At 48.6% G+C, this 23303-nt stretch overlaps 1 protein-coding gene across 2 annotated transcripts in view; it reads left to right on the top strand.

Annotated features, from left to right (window-relative positions):
- TBC1D1 (TBC1 domain family member 1) overlaps window positions 1-22570 on the top strand; it is a 203138-nt gene extending 180568 nt beyond the window's left edge. For both annotated transcript variants that reach the window (XM_081097673.1, XM_081097672.1), the window contains 5 exons: window positions 1615-1859; window positions 4071-4230; window positions 11004-11173; window positions 17709-17882; window positions 22081-22570. In XM_081097673.1, coding sequence (XP_080953799.1) covers window positions 1615-1859; window positions 4071-4230; window positions 11004-11173; window positions 17709-17882; window positions 22081-22281 — 950 coding nt within the window. In that variant the 3' untranslated portion in view covers window positions 22282-22570. The remainder of the gene's footprint in view (window positions 1-1614; window positions 1860-4070; window positions 4231-11003; window positions 11174-17708; window positions 17883-22080) is intronic.
- The last annotated feature ends 733 nt before the right edge of the window (window positions 22571-23303 follow it).

Below are 23303 nucleotides of genomic sequence, written 5' to 3'. Positions count from 1 at the left end.
ATTACGTGTTGAAAATGATAATATTTTGTCTATGTTGGGCTAAACAAGATGTCTTAGTAAAATTAATTTCACCTGTACTTTCCCACATGGCCGCTGGCAATTTCACATGATGTCTGTGGCTGGCAGCCAGGGCCGCTGGCATGCCACCCTAGACTAGGAACATGGGCAGGCATCCCATGCTTGGCGCACGCTCCGTTCTGCCACAGCAGGGAGGGGTTCAGAGACCCGGGGGCCCCCTCGAAGTTCCTAGGCCGGCCCTGGAGTAGAGGATGGAGCTGGGGGCAGGCGAGGAGGTGAGTGTGCAGAGCTCCACCGGGAGCCGTTGATGCTTCTCCCAGTGGGAGGACATGTGTGCGGTGTGTTTGGGGAACATTTGTTGGGGGAAGAGGTAGAGCGGGCAAACCATGAATACAGGACAAGAAATCAGGAAGGTAGTAGGGGACTGTTCCAGCCACTTCAATCCAGTGCAGATAAACTGCCTGGAGGATGAGTGCTTTCTCACGAGGCTGAGCAAGAACACAGGAGTGTCCTCTGCCTTTCGCCGACCAAGTAAGGAAGCCAAACAGTCAACCTGTGGCCCAGATTCCCCTTCTGCCTCTGCTGATCCAAGGAGGCCAAGATCCCCCACCTGGGTCCCTGCTGGGTCCCCGCTGGGCCCTGGCCGAGCATTTTTTCCTCTGCTCCCTGGAAACACATTTCCCCATCGGTCACATTCCAGGAGAGGGTGAGGTGGATTTGACAAGTATCAGCCACAAAAGCCACCTGGACAAAAGAAGTCTTTAAACCTTTGCTGAATACCAGCTTTTTGTGTAGATAATCAGGATGTTGAGAACATATTTTTTTAACCTCTTTCTGGAAGGAAGGTAACTGTTTTGTGTGTGTGTTTTTAAAAATATATTTTATTGATTTTTCACAGAGAGGAAGGGAGAGGGATAGAGAGTTAGAAACATCGATGAGAGAGAAACATCGATCAGCTGCCTCCTGCACACTCCCCTACTGGGGATGTGCCTGCAACCAAGGTACGTGCCCTTGACCGGAATCAAACCTGGGACCCTTTAGTCCGCAGGCCAATGCTCTATCCACTGAGCCAAACCGGTTAGGGCTGTTTTGTGTTTTTTTTATGTGTGGAAAAGAAAACACCTCTTGTTCCTCAGTCCATTTCAAAGTATTGCCTGTGGTTTAAGAGCACAGAAATAATGCGTGTGGCCCGAAGCCCTTGCCGGCACAGGGAACGCGTCTAGGACAGCCTGGCAAAGCGACGGGATGGTCTGCAGCCGGCCAGGGCCTGGCTGCCTTCAGATGGTGCTGGGATGGGTGCTCCTCTCTGATTAGAGGGCAGGCCATTTTCTTCTGTTTCAGATTGAAATCCAGGTATCTGTAGGGCCTGTGGCAGTTCTCATTTGTCCCGCCACAAAACACCATGAAAACACCATGAATGCTTGCTGAGGGGTTGGTTGCAAACATTCTTCCTAGAACAACCAGGTGACCTTGTATACGGAGCTCACGTAGATACCCGGCTTCTGAGGAGCTGTTGCTGTAACCTGCAGGCCATCGGGTTTCTGATTCACAGGCTTTCTTTTTTAAAACGACGACTGATGGTTCTCGTTTTCACAGGTCGAACCTTCCCAACACACCCGTACTTCTCGGCCCAGCTGGGCGCGGGGCAGCTGTCCCTTTACAACATCCTGAAGGCCTACTCGCTGCTGGACCAAGAGGTGGGATACTGCCAAGGCCTCAGCTTCGTGGCCGGCATCCTGCTGCTGCACATGGGCGAGGAAGAGGCGTTTCACATGCTCAAGTTTCTGATGTTTGACCGGGGGCTGCGGAAACAGTACCGGCCGGACATGATCATTTTACAGGTAGAACCTTCCGTATGTCTTTGAGGGAGACAAAAGGCCAAAACGTTTATGATTCCTTTCCAGATCTAGTTAAAGAGCTTTTTCTTTAAAAACAAACAAACAAAAAAGACATGGTTTTATTTTTTTAGTTACAGCTTACATTCAGTATTATTTTTTGTTAGTTTCAAGTGTACAGCATTGTGGTTAGACAATTCTATATATACTTTGCAGTGTTCGCCCCGATATTTCCAGTACCCACCTGGCACCATGCCTAGTTACGACAGTGTTATTACTAAGGGGCTTTTCCACCATCAGTTAGCGTTATAATAGCGATCTTTGCTGAGAACGTGCTCTCTGCGAGGCATGACCCCGGCTGTTTTGTAGGCACTGATCTCCTCACTGACCCTCAGGAACACACCATTCATCGGCTCAATTTATAGGTGGGAAACTAAGGCTCGGGCGGGGGGCGGGGGGCGGGGGTTGGGGGGCGGGGCGGGGGGGGGGGGGTTACAGAATTTGACCAGGTCACACAGCTAGCCCCTCTGTGTCTAGGGCCCTGCCTTTTGTTCTTCATCAGAGCACCTTCAGACGGTCTAACTCCTGTTTCCCACGGTGTTTGCTACTTCCTGTGCCAGGGATCCCTTGTCACCCAGGGGTCGGCTCAAATGCCACATCCGAGGAGAAGCTCCTGCTGACCACCACGTCCCCCGCGTCCACCCCGGGCGTGTACACTGTATCAGGACACCTTGTCTCATTTCTTTTGCATCACACTCTCGCTGTCTGAAATTACCTGTTTATTTCTGGATCCATCTTGGAGCTGCATCCGTAGTTCTTAGAACAACAGTGCCTGGGATGAAGTAGACACCCAGGCAGTGTTGGTTGGATGCGTGAGTGATGGGAGGGAGGTCCTATCAAGAGAAAAGCCAACAGCAGTGTGTTTAAGTGCCAAGTGCTGATTCTGCACCTTCAGAAGTGGGAAAACCGGGTCCTACTTGGGGAATATTCCTGAATGTTGGATCATGTGTTTATGTGACCATTTACCAGAAAGATGCTGTGATTTCAAAGCCTCAGAAAAGTATTCTTAGAAAGGTTACGTTAGCACCAAATTGTGTGGGTAAACGTCCAATTCACCTCCCCCTGACTATGAGCCACATGGACAGAAATCTCATAAAAGGAGGCCATTCCACTCACTAAAAGCTTTAGACACATCACACTTTCCACGCATCCTGTCAGGTCCAGGTCCCTCCTGCATTCTTCCCTGTAGCTTTAATCCAGACATCCCTGCCATATCAGAGCAGAACGTTCAAGTTTTATATCATTCAATATGGTAACACACAGCTCTCTTTTGGGGTCTTGTGACCTTGGTGATTCGGTTCTTTTACATTAAAAACAACAACAAGAGGCCACAGCTGGTACTTCACAGGCCTGTGTTGTCTGTCCCTGGAAGCAGTTCTGTTCAGTTTGGACGGTGCACATCCAACCCCCAGCACCTCAGCAGGGAGCTGACCCACTCTGGCTATCGTTTCTCTGGGTTGGGGCGGCGGAGCTGCTGGGCTCTGGGCTGAGCCCCGGGCTCCCACGGGCTCCCTGCTAGACCTGCCGCCCTCCACACAGGGAACCCTCTGCTTCAGCGTTGGGGGACCCAGAGGGAACGTACTAACCAAGCGGGATCAGCAGAACCTTCCACAGAAGCACCACCTGTGTTCGCTTCACTCTCGGCACGCTATTTCCGATTCCCTGGGTTTAAGTTTTGCTAGGAATTGTATTTGTAAGAGAATTTATGAAGTGTTTCCACAGACGGAAGTTCAGGTTCTCTCAGCCAAGGACACGAGGGGACGGTAAAAAGAAAGGAAGCGGTAGGAGACCCCGTGTTAGTGTTCTGGGCCTGCACCCGTCAGAGCCTCGCATGCAGTGAGCACCCTGGAAGCCCTGGGTGGATAAACGAGAAGCTGAGATCAGTGACCCAAAGAACGGATTATGCATCTGTGCATGACCCATGGTCACAGGCAGTAGTGCAGTGAAGGCTTGGGGGTGTGGGGGTAGAGGGGGTCAATGGGAGGGGGCACATCTGTAATGCTTTCAACAATAAAGATACATTTAAAAAAAAAAAAAAAAGGACATCCTGAGCCAAATAGAATGCTTCAGGTGCTAGGAAGTCTTCTCTGCCCTGTGAGGACGGAAGTCACTGTGCACGCGTAGCAGCCAGTGAGCGCTGACCCTGTGTCCCTGCAGATCCAGATGTACCAGCTCTCGCGGCTCCTCCACGACTACCACAGAGACCTCTACAACCACCTGGAGGAACACGAGATCGGCCCCAGCCTCTACGCCGCGCCCTGGTTTCTCACCGTGTTCGCCTCCCAGTTCCCCCTGGGATTTGTGGCCAGAGTCTTCGGTAAGTGGGTGCACACGTTGCCAGAACCAGCATTCCCGTGTTCCGTGTCACTCCACGGAGAGGCTTCTTGTTTTCCTGCCTGTGTCTTCTGTGAGAACGGGGTGTTGTTTGACACTAAGTTTCAGGGTTGGGTTTTGTGAATTGCAAGACCGTCGCTTCTGACAATCATCGGGCTCCCCTACATGCCTTCATGTGGGATGAGATTCCCTCACCACTGGGCTGACACCTTACAGGCTCAGCCAGGGAGCCCCTGCCAATGTGCCAGGAGGCGTTTTCCAGCCTCCCTGGCCTGGGATGCTCGATGTTCACCGATTGCCCCTTAGAACTTTTTGACCAGTGCCTTTTGGGCTGCTGTTCTTACTAGATTCTCTTTGCATCTCCCCCTCTCCTTTCTCCTCTTTCCCTGCCCTGAGCTCTTGGTTTTCTCTGCCATCAGGCTCCTGGCGACACCTCCGTGTCATGTCGATGACTCACCGTTCCATCCTCACATGTCCCCTGTCTGATCTTCCCAAATGTCTCACCCCTCTGTAGCCCCTCTGTAGCCCTAGGCTGTTCCCACCTCAAACCATCTCCCATTTTCTTGATTTATTTTTCAAGAAGATTGTCCCTATCAAAGTAAAATAGGTATTCACATGCAAAGTCTCAAAACCGCCTTGTCTGTTATGCATCAATTAAAAAATAAAAAACAAAAACAATTTTAAAACGGCCTTGGGTGGCAGGGAAGGCGCATCCTCTTGGATGCCAGGAGCCAGTGGGACACTGAGCGCCACCCGTGCTTGTACCAGGTGCTCTCCCTACTGCAGAATGAAATCGTAACTGACAATTCAGGTTCTTTGTATTTTATTTTCTGTGGAGGGGGAGGTTATTAAAAAATTGATGGTCCTGCCCTGACCGGTTTGGCTCAGTGGATAGAGCGTCGGCCTGAGGAATGAAAGGTCCCAGGTTCGATTCCGGTCAAGGGCATGTACCTTGGTTGTGGGCACATCCGCAGTAGGAGGTGTGCAGGAGGCAGCTCATCGATGTTTCTCTCTCATCGATGTTTCTAACTTTCTATCCCTCTCCCTTCCTCTCTGTAAAAAAATCAATAAAATATATTTTAAAAAAATGTTTAAAAAATTGATGGTCCCTCCCAACATCAGGTGGTTTTAAAGTGCCATTTATGTTCAGTAACTTGATAGCTTAAAGATCTGTAATCTTATCAGCTTTTTTTTACGTTTGTTTTTAGAAGTAGGGAACATTTAAAGGGGAAGTAGGGGATGTTCACAAACATTGGGAGAGTACATACTATATTAGGCAGCTTTGGGTAAATAGCTTGTATATCCAAATTCTAGAAATCCTAAAATTTGCTTTTTAATACAAGTGAGTATTGAGTTATCGTCTTGCCTCTCCCCCCACCCCACCAAAGTGTTAGATTTTCAGTATTCACTTCTATCCAGAAGAACTTTTTTTAAAAAAAAAATATTGATTTTTTACAGAGAGGAAGGGAGAGGGATAGAGAGTTAGAAACATCAATGAGAGAGAAACATCGATCAGCTGCCTCCTGCACACTCCCTACTGGGGATGTGCCTGCAACCAAGGTACATGCCCTTGACCGGAATCAAACCCAGCACCCTTGAGTCCACAAGCCGACGCTCTATCCACTGAGCCAAACCGGTTAGGTCTCCAGAAGAACTTTTAAAGAAGTTCGCATTTGACTTTACTAGAAGATTCTTTGTTTTTAAAATGTTTACTAACCCCCTCTTTTGTATAGCTACTTCCCAAGTGCATTTTTATTTTCTGTTCCTAAAAAAATAAGCATTGAAGAAAAGAGATACTCAAAACACTCTTCCTGGTGAAACAAATTGTTAGTGAGAGTTCATGAAGGGTTTATACTATTGCTTAAAAGGAACTAAAAGCCTCAAAAGTGTCGGCTTAGTTTACTAACAAGAGTCACACGAACTATAAGCTCTCCAACCGGAAGCTTCAGTCTTTCTTGCCTAAAATTTTGTGTATTTTACTTTTCTTACTCTGGAAATTCAAAGAGAGTCTTAACAAGATAATGGAGAGAGGTGGAGATTGAGAGGGCAGGAGGCGGGTGTTGTGAATGGTTTGAAAACAGCTCAGACATCAAATTACAGGGTGGGAAGGGGACTGGGCAGGAGGGCCAGTGCTGAGTTATCTCTGCTGCTGGCCACAGGCACCAAAGCTGCTGCCTGCAGACGGTCCTGGGCTCCAGGGCCACAAATCTCTAGGAAAACATCTCCCCTTAGGCTGCATCCGTGGGTAGGAGGCACTGACAGCAAACAAGCAAACTCCGCTTTGGAAATGAGTATTTGGAACTCTGTGAAGCTCATCCTAATGACTTCAAAGATAAAAGCTGGAAAAAAAAAACCCCCACCTATTTCTTGCTATGTTCTGTATAGTCAGTGGTGGGATTGGAGTTTCTTATACATTTACATAAAGATGATTCCTGGACCTCACAGGCCCTGCTGTCCTGAGTTCACGTCCTGCTGGCTAGGGGCTCAGGGCGCCTGGAGTTGTAGGCAGGAAGTGAGAGCTCAAGGCACACTGTGTCATGATGCCATTTTGAAAAAAAACAACACTACATTTTTTTTAATTTTTTTTGCACAATCCATCCCATGTATCAGTCCTTAAAAACAAAGTGTTTTATTGGAAAAGATAGGTTTTTAAAAACCATTCCTGTACCTAGCATTGGCGACCTGAACCGTGTTTGTTTAAACCCCTGTCATGGTGGATTGCTCAGTTTTAAATCCCAGAGCGTGCCATTCATACACTGGAGTCTTTTTTGGTCTGAAGCCCATTTCATTGTAAGTCTCTAGGCCTGGATAAGCCCTGAAAACAAATGGACCTTTGTTAGCTCTTCACAATTGTATACGTAAGTAAAGGATTCTCAGCGTGCAGTCAGCGTGGCTCCTATAGTCATTAATAGGTCACCTCAAATTTAAGTGTATGCTGCTTGCAGGGGCAGCTGCCAGTGATGTATGTTCCTTGACCTTCATCATCAAGGCACCTGGTAATGACGCTTTTCTGAAAGTCAGTCCTTCCGTGTGGGCGTCACATGGTGTAAAGTAGCCTCCTCCCGTGTTTTCCTGTTCGGGTGCAGAGGGGTCTGCCTTTGGGGGTAAAGGACCAGGCTTGATCCTAATGGAAGAGGAGGCTCCTGAAGGTTTCGATAGGATGTAATTCCAGGTGGATGAGCGAGGAGATGGGATGTAAAAACCAGGGGCTTGGCAAAAAAACAGAAGCCACCTGTAATGTGAGGAAGGCTTCAGAGAGGCTCAAGGACTAAGAGGCACAGGTGAGCAAGATTGTTTGTACAGCCAGGAAAAATGGCTCTTCGGCAGCATGGCACAGTGCTGATGAAGGGAGTGTTTGCAGGATCTGTTAGGGCTGTCACCACGCTTCCTTCCCCTCCCACCTGTTCCCGGTCGCAGTGGAGGACCTCGGCCTGCCCCCGGAAGTTAGGCAGAGTGATTGCCCTTGACAAAGACAAAGCTGGCTGGAGAAGATGCAGGATGCGTTCGCTCCCTGGCCATGTGCTTGGCGTTTATCATTTCCCCCCAACAGGAAAATTGCCCTTTTATGTCTCGGGGAGTTTCAAATAGAGTGTCCGTCCCCATTAGCACAATAACAGGGCTGCCGGAGCATCTTCAAAGGGAAGTAGCTATTCGGTTGTTCTCAGCAAATAACTTGCCAAGTGCAGGAGTCAGCTGAATTTAAGGCTCCCTTTACTTCCTGCCTGGGAGAGCCCTGAGCCTGTTTCTGGGCGGAGGCATGAGAAAGGAGAGAAGAAAGGAGGCAGCCCGTGCTGTGAGCTGGGCAGTGCAGGGCTGTGGGGTGATTCCTTGCACAGTGATTTTCAAATGCGGGAAATTAAATCACTTTCCCAAGGAGATTATTGTGTGTGTTTAAAAATTTTTTTTTTTCACTTTTATTGATTTCAAAGAGGAAGGAAAAGGGAGAAAGATAGAAACATAAATGATGAGAGAGAATCATTGATCAGCTGCCTACTGCATGCCCCACACTGGGGATGGAGCAGCAACCCAGGCATGTGCCCTGATTGGGAATCGAACCGCCACCTCCTGGTTCATAGGTTTGCACTCAACCACTGAGCCACTCCAGTCAGACAGGAATATATATATTTTTTATTACATTAAATACAGACCATTAGGCCCAATGAAATAAATAAATCCAGTTATATTTTATTGTGTGTTTTTTAACACACTAATGAAGAGAGTTAAAAAAAACAACAACTCAACTCTCTAAAATTCTTTTTGTTTTTTTCATACAGTCCAGTAAAGTCTGAGTTTAGAGTACACTCTACTAAGTAGACTTGCTATAAGCACCAAGTTCATAAAGGAATAAAACGTGGAGGACTCATTGCTAACCTTAAGAGACTGCTGATATGGATTACGTATTTGTTTATGCTCAAAAGCTCCCCAATAATTATTTAATTGGCGTGGGTACTGTACTTTATCTAATTTTTAAATTGAATTTATTGGGATGACATTGGTTAATAAAGTTATGTAGGTTTCAGGTGTACAGCTCTATAACACATCGACTGTATATTGTGTGTTCACCACCCCAAATGGTACTGTGTCTAGTTTTAAGGTACTTGTCCCTCAGAGACCGACGACAGTGCACTTTCACTATAGGATGTACTTCCAGGTAGTGCAGTCCATTCCCTGGACCCCTGACTAAACTGTCCTAAATATTCTGACAAATGCCATCAGGTTTTGTTCAGCTATAAATGTTCATGTACTGAAAGGAAGGCTTCGTGTCTAAACCACGGAAACTTCAAATTTACTCTTTTTCTTTTGAAATGTCTTGTCTGTTTACAAATGCATGGTGGTTATGGTGGTATTTTAAGTCTGTTTTCCGCAGTGGTGCTTTACACGGGTAAACACTGTATTTTGTAAAGCAGACATTCCACGGGGAGATTCTTCCATGGCACTGCCTTAGAACACGGATACTTCCCCTAAGACTCGCCATTCAGAGATCGGCCCCTGCAGCCAAACCAAAGAGGGAGGCAGCCGTGGAAACTTCTGGTCCCTGGGGGCTGCCCTGAGCCACAAGCAGTTGTGAAGTTTGTGGACTCTGTGGCCCTGAGCCCTGAGAGAGACGGGCTGACCTCCGCACAGCATCGCTTAGGGTCCTGCCCACCGGCACCAGGTGTGCTCAGGTGGTTAAGGCCTCATGCAGGTCACAGCGCACCTCCGAGGCTGACCGGCCAGTCGGCGCCTCGGTCTGCCCTGTGTGTGATCCACACACCACCCTGACCCCTTTCCCATACGCAACGGCGGCATCCAGCCACTTCTGTTTCTTCACGGCTTTTACATGTCATCCCACGGAACCACCCAGAGAGGCGCGGTGCTGGGGCTCTTCCCCATCTGCTCTGTCTTCCTCCACCTGATGGGATTTCCTGCTTCTTGGTCTCTTCCATTGCCCTGCAGCCAGAGGGAGAGACAGATTGGCAGTTGCCTCTAATTAGATTCATGCTCTCATCTTTAAACTATACCTTTTCTTATATGTACATTAGAGGCCCGGTGCACCACATTCATGCATGGGGGGGGGGGGGCCCTCAGCCCAGCCTGCACCCTCTCACAGTCCAGGAGCCCTTGGGGGATGTCTGACCGCTAGCTTCATTCTTAGCACAGCCGTGGAGGCAGGAGAGGCTCCTGCCACTGCTGCTGCGCTCGCCAGCCGTCTTCTGACTGAGCAGTGCTCCCCCTGTGGGAGCAAACTGACCACCAGGGGACAGCTTCTGTATTGGCCATCTGCCCCATGGTGGTCAGTGCACATCATAGTGACTGGTCATTCACTGTTTGGTCGATTTGCATATTACCCTTTTATTATATAGGACAAGTGACCCAGCATAAAATCGCACAAGACCCGGGACCCCACCTGCGCCTTGGGACTCCCCCTAGTCCTGCCCCTTGGGGCTGGCACGCTGCGCGACAGCCCCGAGTCCCACCCTGCGGCCTGCACTGTGGGATTCCCCCGATGCACCTCCTGGTCAAGTCCCTGCTGGTGCCCGCATGTGCCTGCTGCGCACGCAGCCTCCTGCTGATTGGTTGTTACCGCGTGAGGGTGTGACGACCACAGGCTTTTTATATATATAGATTATTCCAGTTGTCAGGTAACTTGCCTGAATTTAGTCACCCAAAATCAGTTGCTAGGGCTGAGCTTTACTCCATTATTGAGCTAAAATTCAGTATAATTATATTTAATAATGCATTTTTCGAATTGAGCAGACATTCAGAGTTTTTAGAGATCTTTTCATTCAACTCCTTATTTCAAATTAGAGGAAACAGAGGCATTTTTCACTTACTCTCTCTTAGGCTATATAGTTAGATATCTATATTTGAATGCTATATATCTAATGCTCTATGTCTAAAAACTTTTGTTTTACCCATAAAAACATGTTTTAGTAACTCCTCTGAAATCTAGAACATTCCTGGAAAAATAGACTGATAAAAAATTTTCCATTTTTCAATTTAACTTTCAAAGTATGTTTGAATTTAATATATTTTTGGAGCAAATAAAAATGTTTATCAAAATCTTAGTAGTATGTTTACCTGTATTTCTTTTATTGTTTGCAATATTGCCTTGACAACCCTATCTGAAATGTCAGGCTCTTAAAAAGGAAATAAAACTGCAGTTTGGGTCATGTTTCCCTCTGCCCTGCTCTGCGGTGTGTGGAAAAGGAAACTGAATGGCATTTCATCAGAAACAGGTCTGGTTTAACCTTCTGCATTTCTGTGTTTTCCTAGATATGATCTTTCTTCAGGGATCAGAGGTCATATTTAAAGTGGCTTTAAGTCTGTTGGGGAGCCATAAGCCCTTGATTCTGCAGCATGAAAACCTAGAGACCATAGTCGACTTTATAAAAAACACACTACCCAACCTGGGCTTGGTGCAAATGGAAAAGACCATCAATCAGGTACGATTCAGTCCTAACCTTTCCAAAGGGTCAATCCTGGGTATGTAGAAGCTTTAGTAGTAATAGTAGTAGTAGTAGTAGTAGTATTGAGCAGGACCTATTTCCTACCACTTTGTACTCTGGGCAGCATATTGTGTGATGCCTGGTGTGTAGGAGTCACATCGCAAATATGTGTCCAGTGATTAAATGTGAGTGTGCGTGTGCATGTGTTGTGAGTCCAATGCTGACATGCCATGTGGCAACACCATGGCAATGGTAAGGTGTGGTGACCAGCACAAATTATCAATAGTTTCTTAAAATTAAGAGACTTCACCCCTAGTCATGTGTTCTTCTAAAATTCATACATCTAATCAATGTAGGCTGTTGTAAAATAAGTGTTTTCATTTTTCTGCTGAAATATTATTTCATAAAAATAACTTTTCATAGCAAAGTTGTGATAGAGCATATACATTTTATATAAGTTTATTCCACAATATTTGTGTGTGTGTGTGTGCGTGCTCGCACTTTAATAGAATTCTCCTCCACACCTGTGGTCACAGCACCTCTGGCTTCTGGGTGCAGTAGAACCATTACTGTCTGGAATGTTAAGGGTGAGGGGTGAATGGAGCCAGGAATTACAACTGGACCAGTTATCCCATGGTCTGGATTAGGGGTGGGAGCAGATTTGGACTCTGCTTAAGGAAGAATCTTCCAATAGTGATTGCTGACTGCGAAGGGCTGAGCTGCTTAGCAGAGGGCAGGGTCACCTGGGAGGTGCCCAAGGCGGGCTGGCTGAGAAGCTCTGAGGAGAGGTCTGTGTGGAGCACTGCGGAGTCAGCCTCAGGCCTCTTGTAAGCCTAGAACTTACCTCACCTGCTCCAAATACAATGAAAACATAGAGCAATTCCGAAAAAACAAATAGTGAAATAAAGCTTTTAAAGAATCCTTATTCTGAGGACTTCCGTTAATCCAAGAGGAGCAGCATTTCCAGTCTGGTGCCCCCAGACGCGGAGTTGTGATGTCCTTGGCTGCCCCTCCTTAGGTGTTGGGCACAGAGAAAGGAGCAAGAAGGCCTGGAGGGGGAGGGTGTCATGCTAGGCATCACTTTGCATCTCCACGTTTCACAGGCCTGTGTGAGGCAGCAGCTCTCCACTCACTGATAGGCTCCGCCTCTAACTCTGGCTTGTGGAGGCCCTACTTTTACCAGGTTCCGTGTGAGTCTATAAATACCCATGATTTCATTTCATCATGACTGCACTCCCGAGAGGAGAGGTGGCTGTAACCCATGAGGAGCCTGGGGCTCAAAGTGGATAATGGACTGGCCCTCAGTCACCCGGGCGGGTCTCACACTCAGATCCTCTGGCCCCACAGGCTCTAGCAGCCACCCAACACCCCCCAGGGCCTCTGGGTGTCATTTCACTACAGAGTTTCTCTGTATTTTACCTGTATATTAATACCAAAATCTCCACCGTTAGATACTGTAATTCCTGGCAGTTGTGTGCATTTATTCCTTCTCAGAGTTTTTGTTGCATATATTTTCGTTCCCCTGGTATTTTATGCTGCTGGGGAAATGCAGAGAGCATTGGTCACTGAACCCAAAGTCTGGCCCAGTGAGTGTCTTGACTGTGCTCCTGACTCTAAGGCCAGCAGCCTCAGCTGACATTGTTTACCTCCTGGATATGGAGCTCCAGGAAAAATCCCATTTTCCTCCCCTTTTCTGTAAAAGGCACCTATTGAGATTGTTGGGTGCCCCTTAAGTGTTCGGAGGACGGATGTGGACACAACACAGGGAGAGAACAGTTTTATGTGTGTCGCTGGTTTTCTTCAGGCGGCTGCTTTGAACTTGGCATTTGTTAGACCACTGACTCCTTGACAGCTTTGGAATGGGGACTATAACCCCTGTTTTAAAGCTGGGGAGACCAGATGTGGAGAGAGTAACACGCCTCCACCCGTTTAACGTGGCAGAGCCGGAAATATAACGTGTCTCTTGGACACCAAAGCCCAGCCGGTGCAGAAAATAAGCACGTAACCCAGTAATTACAAGTGTGGTGCGAGCTACCGCGGTGCTTGTGCAAGGCTCATGGGAGCCTGTCTGGTGGAGGGTGTGAGCGCTCATGGTTGAGACTTGAAGGCATACAGTTCGGCTGAGCCTCAAAGAATTCGCCGAAGTCGTGGCCAGGTAGCTCAGTTGGTCAGGGCATCACCCTGCTTCACCAAGGTTGTGGGTGCTATCCCCAGCCGGGGCACACAGAGGAATCAACCAAGGCATGCATAATTATGTGGAACAACAAATCTCTCGCCTCCAACCCTCTCAAATCAATAAATAAGTTAAAAAAAGAAAAAGAAAAAAGAATGAGCCAAGAGGGGGAGCACACGTCTTCTGTAGCGGGCCAGATAGTGAGGCTGTGGGCTTTGTAGGCCATAAGGTCTCTGCTGCATCCACTCAGCTCTGCCTTTGCAGAGCAAAAGCAGCCATGGACGGTGTGTATAGGAATGAGGTAACCGTGCTGCAGTGAAACTTTATTTACAGAAACATGCGATGGGACAGATTCAGTCTGCAGGCTGTCGTTGATGGTCCCTGGTCACAGCATATGCAAAGGCATGGGAGTGAGAGACTAGAGAGAGATTCCAGATGCCTGGCAGTTTAGCGTGTGTGTGTGTGTGTGTGCACATGTGCGTGTGTGAGACAGAGGGGAGGGGGGGAGAGAGAGAGAGATGGTTAGGGCCTGAGGAGTCCTGGCCTCCAGAGGGGGCTGTCGTCTCGAGTCCTGCTCAGAAATGTGGCTGAGGTGCAGCATGCTTCCTCTGCAGACTCACAGAACCCCAGGTTTGACCTTGGAGGAATCAGGGTGGAAGTGGTAAGTGCATTAATTGCACACAGTTGTCCTGTATGCATGGGCCGGTCTGGCGTCTCTGTGATCGCCATTGGCTCCGTTTCACTAAATGCCCTCTCCGTGGGTGGTCTTGGCTCCAGAGGCCGGGACACAGCCTGCGTACAGGATGAGAGAGAGCAGCGAGGACGCTGGCCCAGTCCATGCAGACGGGCCGGGAGCAGCCACAGAGGGGCCAGTCCAGAGCTGAGAGCCCCGGGCAGGAGGACAGGGCCTCTGCGGGCTCTGTGGAGTCCTTGGTGTGACTTAAATTCCCGACCCAAGAAGAGGGGAAACCCTGGGGGTAAACAGAAACGAAGAGGAGGTCCAGTTTGCATTCCTGTCACAGCGAGTGCGTCGGCCTCTGCAACCCCAGTTCAGTGCAAGGAAGGAAAACACAGTCGGGTGGGGGTGGGGAGACGGGGAAAGAGCCTATTTTCAGCTTCCTCAGGGCTCCATTTAAAGCTGGCCCCAGCCTGTCCGTGTATCAGGTAGGAACTGTCAGTGTATCGGGGGAGAAATGCAGCATCTGGGGCCTCACCAGAGACCTGCTGAGTCCAAATCTGCATTCTAGCGAGATCCCAGGGGATTCGCACCCTGGGAACCAATGGAGAAGCTCTGCTCCTGGCAACTTCACCGTAAACAGCTGGCAGTTCTCTGTGCGAGCTGAGCATGTGGGGCCGGAACCAGAATCTTAACAAGGCTCCTTTGTTCAGAAGGGCTCCTCGGAGTCCGTGGCCAGGCCCCCTTTCCTGCCTTTGGGAGGAGCCCTCTGCCTGGGCAGTTCGCACTGTTGGAAGTGAGTACTTTTTAAAAAGCCCATCAGTGCCACACCTAGAGGGCGTGGTAGAATGGGAGGGATACTTTATTTTACCACTGGCATTGTTTAGGATTGTGTGCATGTGGTGGTAATAAAAAGCAGACCAACTATTAGTGGGGTTTATTACTGTTTTTAAATGCACGACAGACGCTGCCGCCCCCTTACTGCTGATACCTGGGCCGACCGCTCCTCTCTCAGCCTTGAGTGCGCCACTGAGGCCGGCAGAGGCGGGGCCGGTGTGGGGCGGGGACGTGGAAAGCAGGGGGCTAGTTGTGCAGACACCAGGTTCACAGCTTCACTATGCAGTGTCCACAGACGGCAGAGAGAAACTCCGTCTCCACTAGCACATGAGCCAAGAACTTAGTTCACTAAGGAGGAGGTCCGTGTAATAAACAGCATCTGGGAAAATATTTAGCTTCGTGCATGATTCAAATGTAAATAACATATAATGCTTTACTGACTAGATTAACCAAACGAAATGTTTAATGCCAATACACAGTGCCAAGGGTGTGTGCACTGAGTCTGGCACATTCGTGTGCTGCTAATGGTGTTGTACACTGATCGTTCCCATGTGGGTAGCAGTTTGGCAATATGTCTCGAGAACCAGTAAAATATTCTTCCCCTTTGACTTAGTAATCCTATTTCCTGGAATGTATCCTTAGAACATAATCCGAAATATGGGGAAAGCCATATGGACAAGGACGCTTAGAGCTGTCATTTAGAGCAACAGAAACTCTCAAGTAACTGGGCAGCCAACACTGGATGCATGGATTGGCATGGTTGTGATAGGTCGAGGTGGTAGAGTACCATGAAGCCATTTATAAGAATGATGGCTATGAAGAATATATAGCAACTTGAACAAGCATTGTCTGAGGAGACCAGGGCTCTTTTTACCACCAACCACAGGCTGCCATGGTTTGGGATAAATTCTGGGGCATCACTGCAAAATCTGAGGGCCCTAAATGTTTGGAGACCCAGGAGATAATGGTGCCATTAAGCAGAGATAATTATGACCCGGCAGGTTCCTAGGTATTAATGGAGGCCTGAGAGTTTATAGCTTCAGGCACCGTTGAGAGCCATTAACCTCAGCTGATCATCAATTTGTGTAAATGGCCAGACATTTTGTTCCCAAGTTTTCCAGGTTAGGAGCTCCTTTAAAAATAAATCTTGGTGGAAGAAGAAAGGTAGCTGTGTGTGTGTGACATTTGTTCTGTACCCCATTTATAGTCACACCCCCACTGCCACGCAGTCTCGGTTTTACTGTTGGCGGTTTGAGCTGTTCAGAAGGTCCACGCTGTGGCATCCTTTGTCATTTTGCTGAAGCGCGAGCTTGAATGTGAGGGTTTCACCACAAGTGTGTGGAAGCAGATCCCGTAGCTGAGTGAGCACCTGCCTCTTGGCTTGCCAGCCAGGTGCTGGGAACGCTGTGTCCTGTAACTCCCCCAGAGATGCTGGAGGCCACGAACTGATCCTGGGAGAGGTCAAGAGACCTGCTCAAGGTCACTCGGGGAGTCGCCCGTGGGGCCGGGATCTGAGACTGACTCAAAGCCTCTGAGTCAGTTTCCTTGACTGAAAATAGAGATGATAATCTCTGCTGACCTCACGGTCACTCTGAGCGATGACTGAGAATCGGGTCAATACAGTGAACAGCGCGCACACGCCACCGTACAATGTCAGTTAGTTTTTAGCATAGAAAGACTTTGTGCCTCATTAGTATCCATCGAATTAAATTGAAAACCAGGAAGCTGAGGAATTAGCCTTAAGGGAGACAAAATGAGATTGTTGTGAACAGTGAGATAGTGAACATGGTTTTTTAAAATTGATTTCAGGGAAGATAGGACTCAGCCCTGTGGGTGCTGATAGCAGGCCATCAGGGGAAACGAGCTCTTCATTGATTTTAACTCTGTTGGCCTTTCCTTTTCAGGAAATGTGCTGAAAAGTCCGTTTCTGCTCCTGTAAAGCCCAATCTCATTCTCTAACCGTGTATTCTGATCACGTGGCTTCTTTATGTGGTGACTGAATTCTCAGATTCCCCAGGGTCTGTGTTGGGTGCCCAGAGGCTCAGCCCCATGGTGTTTTCAATGCAGCCAGGAAAGAGAGGAGGTGCCTGAGGTGGCAACCTCTGCCCTCTGCCCCCGTTTCAGCCCTGGCCCTGCCCCCCTCAAGCTCAGTCCCCAAGAGAAAGTACAGACAGACCACTCACTCACTCTAGCACTCGGGGTTGTTTTTCACACGGGTGGTTTTTTCATCACTGTTACTATTATGGGAAGGAAGGCAGCGCAGGCATTGTTTCATATTCACTCATCTATGTGGGTGACATTTGGGTTTTGGCTCATTGCTGCATGTCTTGTGTGCAAGGCATGGTTTTCAGTAAACAGCTCCATTACTTAGCTGTTCTTGTAACTCTGAAAACCCAGCTGAACTATAATTAAACTTTGACTCGGTGACGGGGCAGATAGGGCTGCGATGCTTTTGTTTTGTTTCCTCCCTTTGACCCATAGTTGATGCATCTAGCCTAATAAAGTTTTCAGAGAAGAAGAAAATAAGTATTGGAATCAGAGCTCAAAACAAATGTTGTGTGCCTTTGTAAAAACAAGGTGTCGGCTTTTGGAAAATGAGTATCAGAGACCCTACTTACTGTTGCCTTAGGCTTAGTTCCAAATGCTTCTTATATCCTTTCCTCCCAAGTAAAATGATTCCTTCTCAGGGCAGAGAGTTTTCTTAAATTATCATTAATATACCAGGCACAGAGTAGGCGTTTTAGTGGGGCTCGTTGACATGGTCACGTGTGTGTGTGTGTGTGTGTGTGTGTGCTTGTGTGGTTTTTCTCACTTTCGGTGCCTGATGACTTCTCTGCATTTAATAGGTGTTTGAGATGGACATTTCTAAGCAGTTACAAGCGTATGAAGTGGAGTACCATGTGCTTCAAGAAGAACTTATCGATTCCTCTCCTCTCAGTGACAACCAAAGAATGGACAAATTGGAGAAAACCAACAGCAGCTTACGCAAACAGAACCTCGACCTCCTGGAACAACTGCAGGTAGAGCATACTCAGGAGGCAGCTTCCTGAACCCCGGTAGTTCATTAACTCAGCAGGCTGGGCTTTCCCACGACTGCAGGACCTTTCTGCCCAGGTCCGTTTAGAGTTGGGATCAAAGGTATCCCAGGAGTCCTGGGCCTTCCTCTGAGGCAGCAGACAGGTGATCCTTTGCTGAGGTCAGACAGCCTTCTGAGGGGCTGTTTCTGCCGTTAGCAGGAACTTGCGATCCGGACTCTGCAGAGCTCTTAGCTGAGTGCCAGCAGTTGTGCTTTGAATAATGACAAGAGAAGCAAAGGCTTGAGCTTCTATGAGCAAAATCAGCCAGGTCCACAGAGGGATGTTAAAGGAGGAAGGCGACACTGACATCATCTACCTTGCAAAATAAACCAGGCTCAGTGGTTGAGCATCGCCCATGCACCAAAAGGTCACTGGTTCGATTCCCGGTCTGGGCACATGCCCGGGTTGCAGGCTCGATCCCCAGTAGGGGGCGTACATCAATGTTTCTTTCTCGTTTCTATCTCTCCCTTCTCCTTCTCCCGCTCTCTCTACAAATCAATAAAAACATATTAAAAAAATAAAATTAAAAAAGTAAACCAGGGCATAGGGTCGTGATACATGTGTCCTTGGTACAAATACCAAGCCTTGATTGATGAAGGACATAGTTCTCCACTCTGGAAGCTTCCATTTTCCCATGGATGCGTGTGGATGAGAACACTAGAAAGGCAAACACTGGTTGTGTGCACAGAGGGTGACAGGAAGCAAGGGCAGAGGGCAGCCCAGAGCCCTGGTCTCCCCACGTCCCCCACCCACGCTTCCCTGGGGCAGACCGCTGGCCGGCTCCGTCCTGACGCCCTTGTTTGTGTGACAAGGACAGGAAGAATACCTAAGGGCTCAGCACACACACAGCCCCTTTTCCAATCTGATGGAATAAAGGAACCACATGGTCTACTTTTTTAACATCAGAAATGGGTGGTAATGCTGTCAGCGTTAAGGAATTGTTTGTGGAGTATTTACAAAAATTTTTTTTAGTTTCCGCAAGAAAAAATACATTTTCCTCCCCACCCCACCCCCAAGTGTGTTTTATGTGCTCTTGGCCTGACCTGAGAATTAGCTTTCCCTCCCGACCTGAGCCTCTATTTCTCTCCTTAGGAAGTTGCCGCTTTGCAGACACAGGCTTGGCGGTGATATGAGAAAGGCCAGCATCTGAGAGCCTAATAAATCAGCCGGGTCTGAAGTGCATTTCCCTCTGCAGGGATCTGTCCCCGTACCCAAGGAGATACTTACTCTAGAGCAGTGGTTCTCATCCTTCCTAATGCTGTGACCCTCTAATACAGTTCCTCATGTTGTGGTGACCCCCAACCATAAAATTATTTTCGTTGCTACTTCATAACTGCAATTTTGCTACTGTTATGAATCGTAATGTAAATATCTGATATGCAGGATGTATTTTCATGGTTACAATTTGAACATAATTAAAGCATAGTGATTCATCACAGAAACAATATGTAATTATATATGTGTTTTCTGACGGTCTTAGGCGATCCCTGTGAAAGGGTCGTTCGACCCCCAAAGGGGTCACGACCCACAGGTTGAGAACCGTTGCTCTAGAGGAACAAAGGAAAATGCGTTCCCCGCCCAGTCCTAACTGCCCATCACATTCGAAAACGTGGCTGCTTTTCTCCCCGTGACTGAGATGTCCTAACTCAAAGTGTGTCTGTGTGCAGTCTCTCCAGTTCAAGGGGATACAGAGCCTTATCTGGCCTGTAAGGGTCTGCAGTGTAGGCGGTCATTTCAAACGCCTTCCGACCAAACACTGGGCCCTTGACATACACCAGGCGGAAGCATTTCTCGCAGAGCTCAGACTCGCGTCTGCAGCACGGGGCTTGTTAAGAGAGGCAGGAGGCTCATTTTACTGGGCCAACGTCCGGGTGGGTTTTGTGCGTGTGTGAGATGGAGGGTGGAGAGTGAGTTTGTGTTGCTTCTGTGATACTGTCCCTTTTCGTGAGGAGAGGGTGTTGTGAAAAGCTGCTCCAAAATCCGCATTCCTCAGGAAAGGCGCCGGGCGGTCATGGTGACAACAGGCCTTCTCCTCGCAATGCTCTTTCTCTTGACCAAGCGGCTCTGTGTTTCTGGAGGGGTCACTCAGGACCGCAGCTTATGCCCCCACCACACTGACTGAGCCCTGCTGTGGGGGCGCCGTAAGACACTGTTGCTCTCAAAGAGTTGGGGTACGGACTGTGTTGTTGGTTGGTAGGTGCTTGTATGTCCTGTTTCCATGACCCTCGAGGAGTCACAGGGGGTTACTGTCCTTCAGCTGGACTGTAAGTTCTGTGAGACGCTCACCTCTGTCTTTTTCTTTTTTTTAAGCAGTTTTCAGAGTCCAAGGCTAGGCGTTCAATACAGTGGTTAATTTTTCAACATAAATCTTTTTTCTTATTTTTTAATTTTGCCAAAGTATCAAAATGGACCCCTTTTCTAGCTTTGTTCTGCCTATATAGTTATCAGACATCCCAAAGCCCCACTTATTCTCTCGGTAGCACTTAAAAATGTTGTCTCGCAGTGGGAGACCAAACCGTTACCCTGTTTTGTCCAACAGCATCCATGAGGCAATCTCATAGACATGTCAGGTGGTGCCAAATAATAATGGATGGACGTTTTTCCTGCAGAAAGCTCCCCGCTGAGCTGTGGGTGCCCCTGGTGTGCCGTGGGGCTTCTCCACAAGCCATCCTTCCTGGACACGCGGTGGGGCCTGACCCAGGCCTGGGCCGAGGGTAGGACTGGGCAGATCAGAGTCCTGCTGGGAGGAACGCACCAGGCATGAGCAGCCCAGCCTGGTGGGCCCGCAGACTTAGGGTCCCAGTCCTGTTCCTTCTATTTTGAGTGTCGTCCCAGTAGCACAGCCAACGCTAGACTTGGAGTCATGAGTTGTCTGTCCAGCACAAGTGTTACCGTGTTCAAAACACAGTTTCTCCTGTTTGAAAATGAGAAAAAAAAATAGTCCCATCCCCCCACCCCCCGAAATAGATGGGAACCTGTGGCTCCTGGACTGGATTAACCACCCGGTGACCAAAGCACAGCTGGGAGCCGAGGCCCAGGCCAGAGAGGCCGCGGGACAGCAGGGGGGTCGGTGGTTTTCTCAGGAAACCCTCAGCTTCGCTAGAGCCAGCTCACTGGCTGCCTGGAAGCCTGCCCAAGTGCATGCAAGAGAGAAGCACCTGGAAGTGCAAACTGACATTAATGTTGTGCCGGCCACTGAGGACGTGGGCCAAGGGGACATGAGGAGACCGCTTAGCTCGCGGAGGTGGTGACCGGCCCGAGAGACCCTGCACGGGAGCCTCTTAGCAGAATGCGTGGCTGTTCACAGCGCCCCACACATGTTCCAGGGTGAATGCCCATGTTCCTTGTCACTCTACGGAAAATAGAAAGAATTTCAGATTAGTGAGCTATTGCTGCTTGGGCCTTTACGTGGAATCCCTTTTGACGGTCAGTTTGAAATCAGTTTGTACGTGTAAATAGATGGTGTCGTCTAAATAGGCCAGGATGTGCTGCAGTAATAAGTAAAGCTCCAAATCTCAGTGGCGGAGCACAGAGGTCTTTGTCCCCGAAGCACCACCTCTTCTCCAGGAAGATGCTGTGGCCATGTCTGAGCTTCCATCCCTGTGGTGCAGTGATGGCGAACCTCTGACACTTGTGTCAGAGGTGACACGCGAACTCATTTTTTTGGTTGATTTTTCTTTGTTAAATGGCATTTAAATATATAAAATAAATATCAAAAATATAAGTCTTTGTTTTACTATGGTTGCAAAGATCAAAAAATTTCTATATGTGACACAGCACCAGAGTTAAGTTAGGGTTTTTCAAAATGCTGGCACGCCGAGCTCAAAAGGGTCGCCATCACTGCTGTAGCGTGTGGCTTGGAGCTCCGCTCCCTCTGCATTGTGAAGCCACCGCCTCCATGTACAGCTCCCAGAGCAGCCACCGCAGGGGAGGAGCTCTGGTGGCCCAGACTACCTGCAAGGGAGCCTGGGAGATGTAGTCTTCCTGTGTACAGGCCAGAAGCACTGGTAGTGCCCAGTGGACTCCTCTCTGCCAAAATGTGGCTCCACAGCTCCCCAAAGGCCGGACAGGGGAGTGCACTGTGGATCCCCCTGTGTTGTCACTGGGCAACGACAGTCTCATGTTTCCTTTTACTCTCCAGGTGGCAAACGGTAGGATCCAGAGCCTGGAAGCCACCGTGGAGAAGCTCCTGACCAACGAAAGCAAGCTGAAGCAGGCTGCCCTGGCCTTGGAGCTGGAGAGGTCAGCGCTGCTGCGGACGGTGGAGGAGCTCCAGCAGCGGACCGCAGAGCTGAGGGCACCCCAGCCTGACCTCGTGCAGCCCTCGCCCACGGGCGACTGACAGCATCTCGCCAGGGCACGGCCCGAGGAGACGTGGGGCACCATCCGACGCTGTCCAGGCCTTAACCGAGAGAGACAGAAGATGCTGGAGGGAGAGAGCGAGGCGCGGAGCATGCTTCTCAGGGAGGAAACTGGCTCGCCAGCACGCGGAGTCTTCTGAACGGAAACTTGCGGATCAGGGGGATGCGTGTCCCCGTGTTTTTATTGTTTTGTTTAGGTTCCAGTGGGTCCTGATGACTGTAATCAGTAGATTTAGACGGCATGGACATGAATAAATGCACTTTTATGTTCTTTTTTTCAGTATTACTGTGTTTGTAAAGAGCATTCTTCATGCTGTGGAATCAGAAAAGCCCGAGGGCTCGAGATGATTCCTCTGTCAAGGATGGGGGTCCATGGCTCTCCCACGGAGGGTCGGCAGGTCACCCTGGTCCATGCTCGGTATGGAAGGCCAAGATGACATTAGGAAAGATCAAAAGCAATTCATTTAAATGTGACATCTTGAATTTGATCACTATTCTTGGTATTTAATGAAGTTTCTTTTTTTAAAAAAAATCGTATTTTCATACATTTTTGCTTAGTCCTTACATATTGATCAAAGTTATTGTAGGTGAATGTTTTATGGGAAAATCACCATTTTCAAGACTCTACGAGGGATTGCTTGAATGCCATCTGTAGTTGTAGAGTCTGAGATATTTATTTCTTTGTGGTGTTTCATATTCATTAAAAGTTGAGTTGCGTATTTATTTTTGCAGCTGTGTGTCCCTTTGAGCCTCCACTCCTTGGGAATCTGATTCTTTGCAGAGGTAGCAGGGCACAGCAGCATTTTTTAGGGATGCCAGAGACTTGGGGACTTTCAAAAGGAGATCAAAATTGTAAGCAAATGTATGGCAGCTGAGAGCAGTTTCCTGGAGGAGGATGTGTGTTTTGAATATAATTCCCAACACGGTGACCCTCCCCCTACCTCAGGACGATGAGGTCCTGGTGCCTTCAACACGCAGAAAGATGCTTACGGATGCCCTGGCT

The sequence above is a fragment of the Myotis nattereri genome, assembly GCF_964212035.1.
Source record: "Myotis nattereri genome assembly, chromosome: 1".
NCBI classification, from domain to species: domain Eukaryota; kingdom Metazoa; phylum Chordata; class Mammalia; order Chiroptera; family Vespertilionidae; genus Myotis; species Myotis nattereri.
The sequence above is the reverse complement of the archived record's forward strand: the minus strand, read 5'-3'. Positions and strand labels throughout refer to the sequence as shown.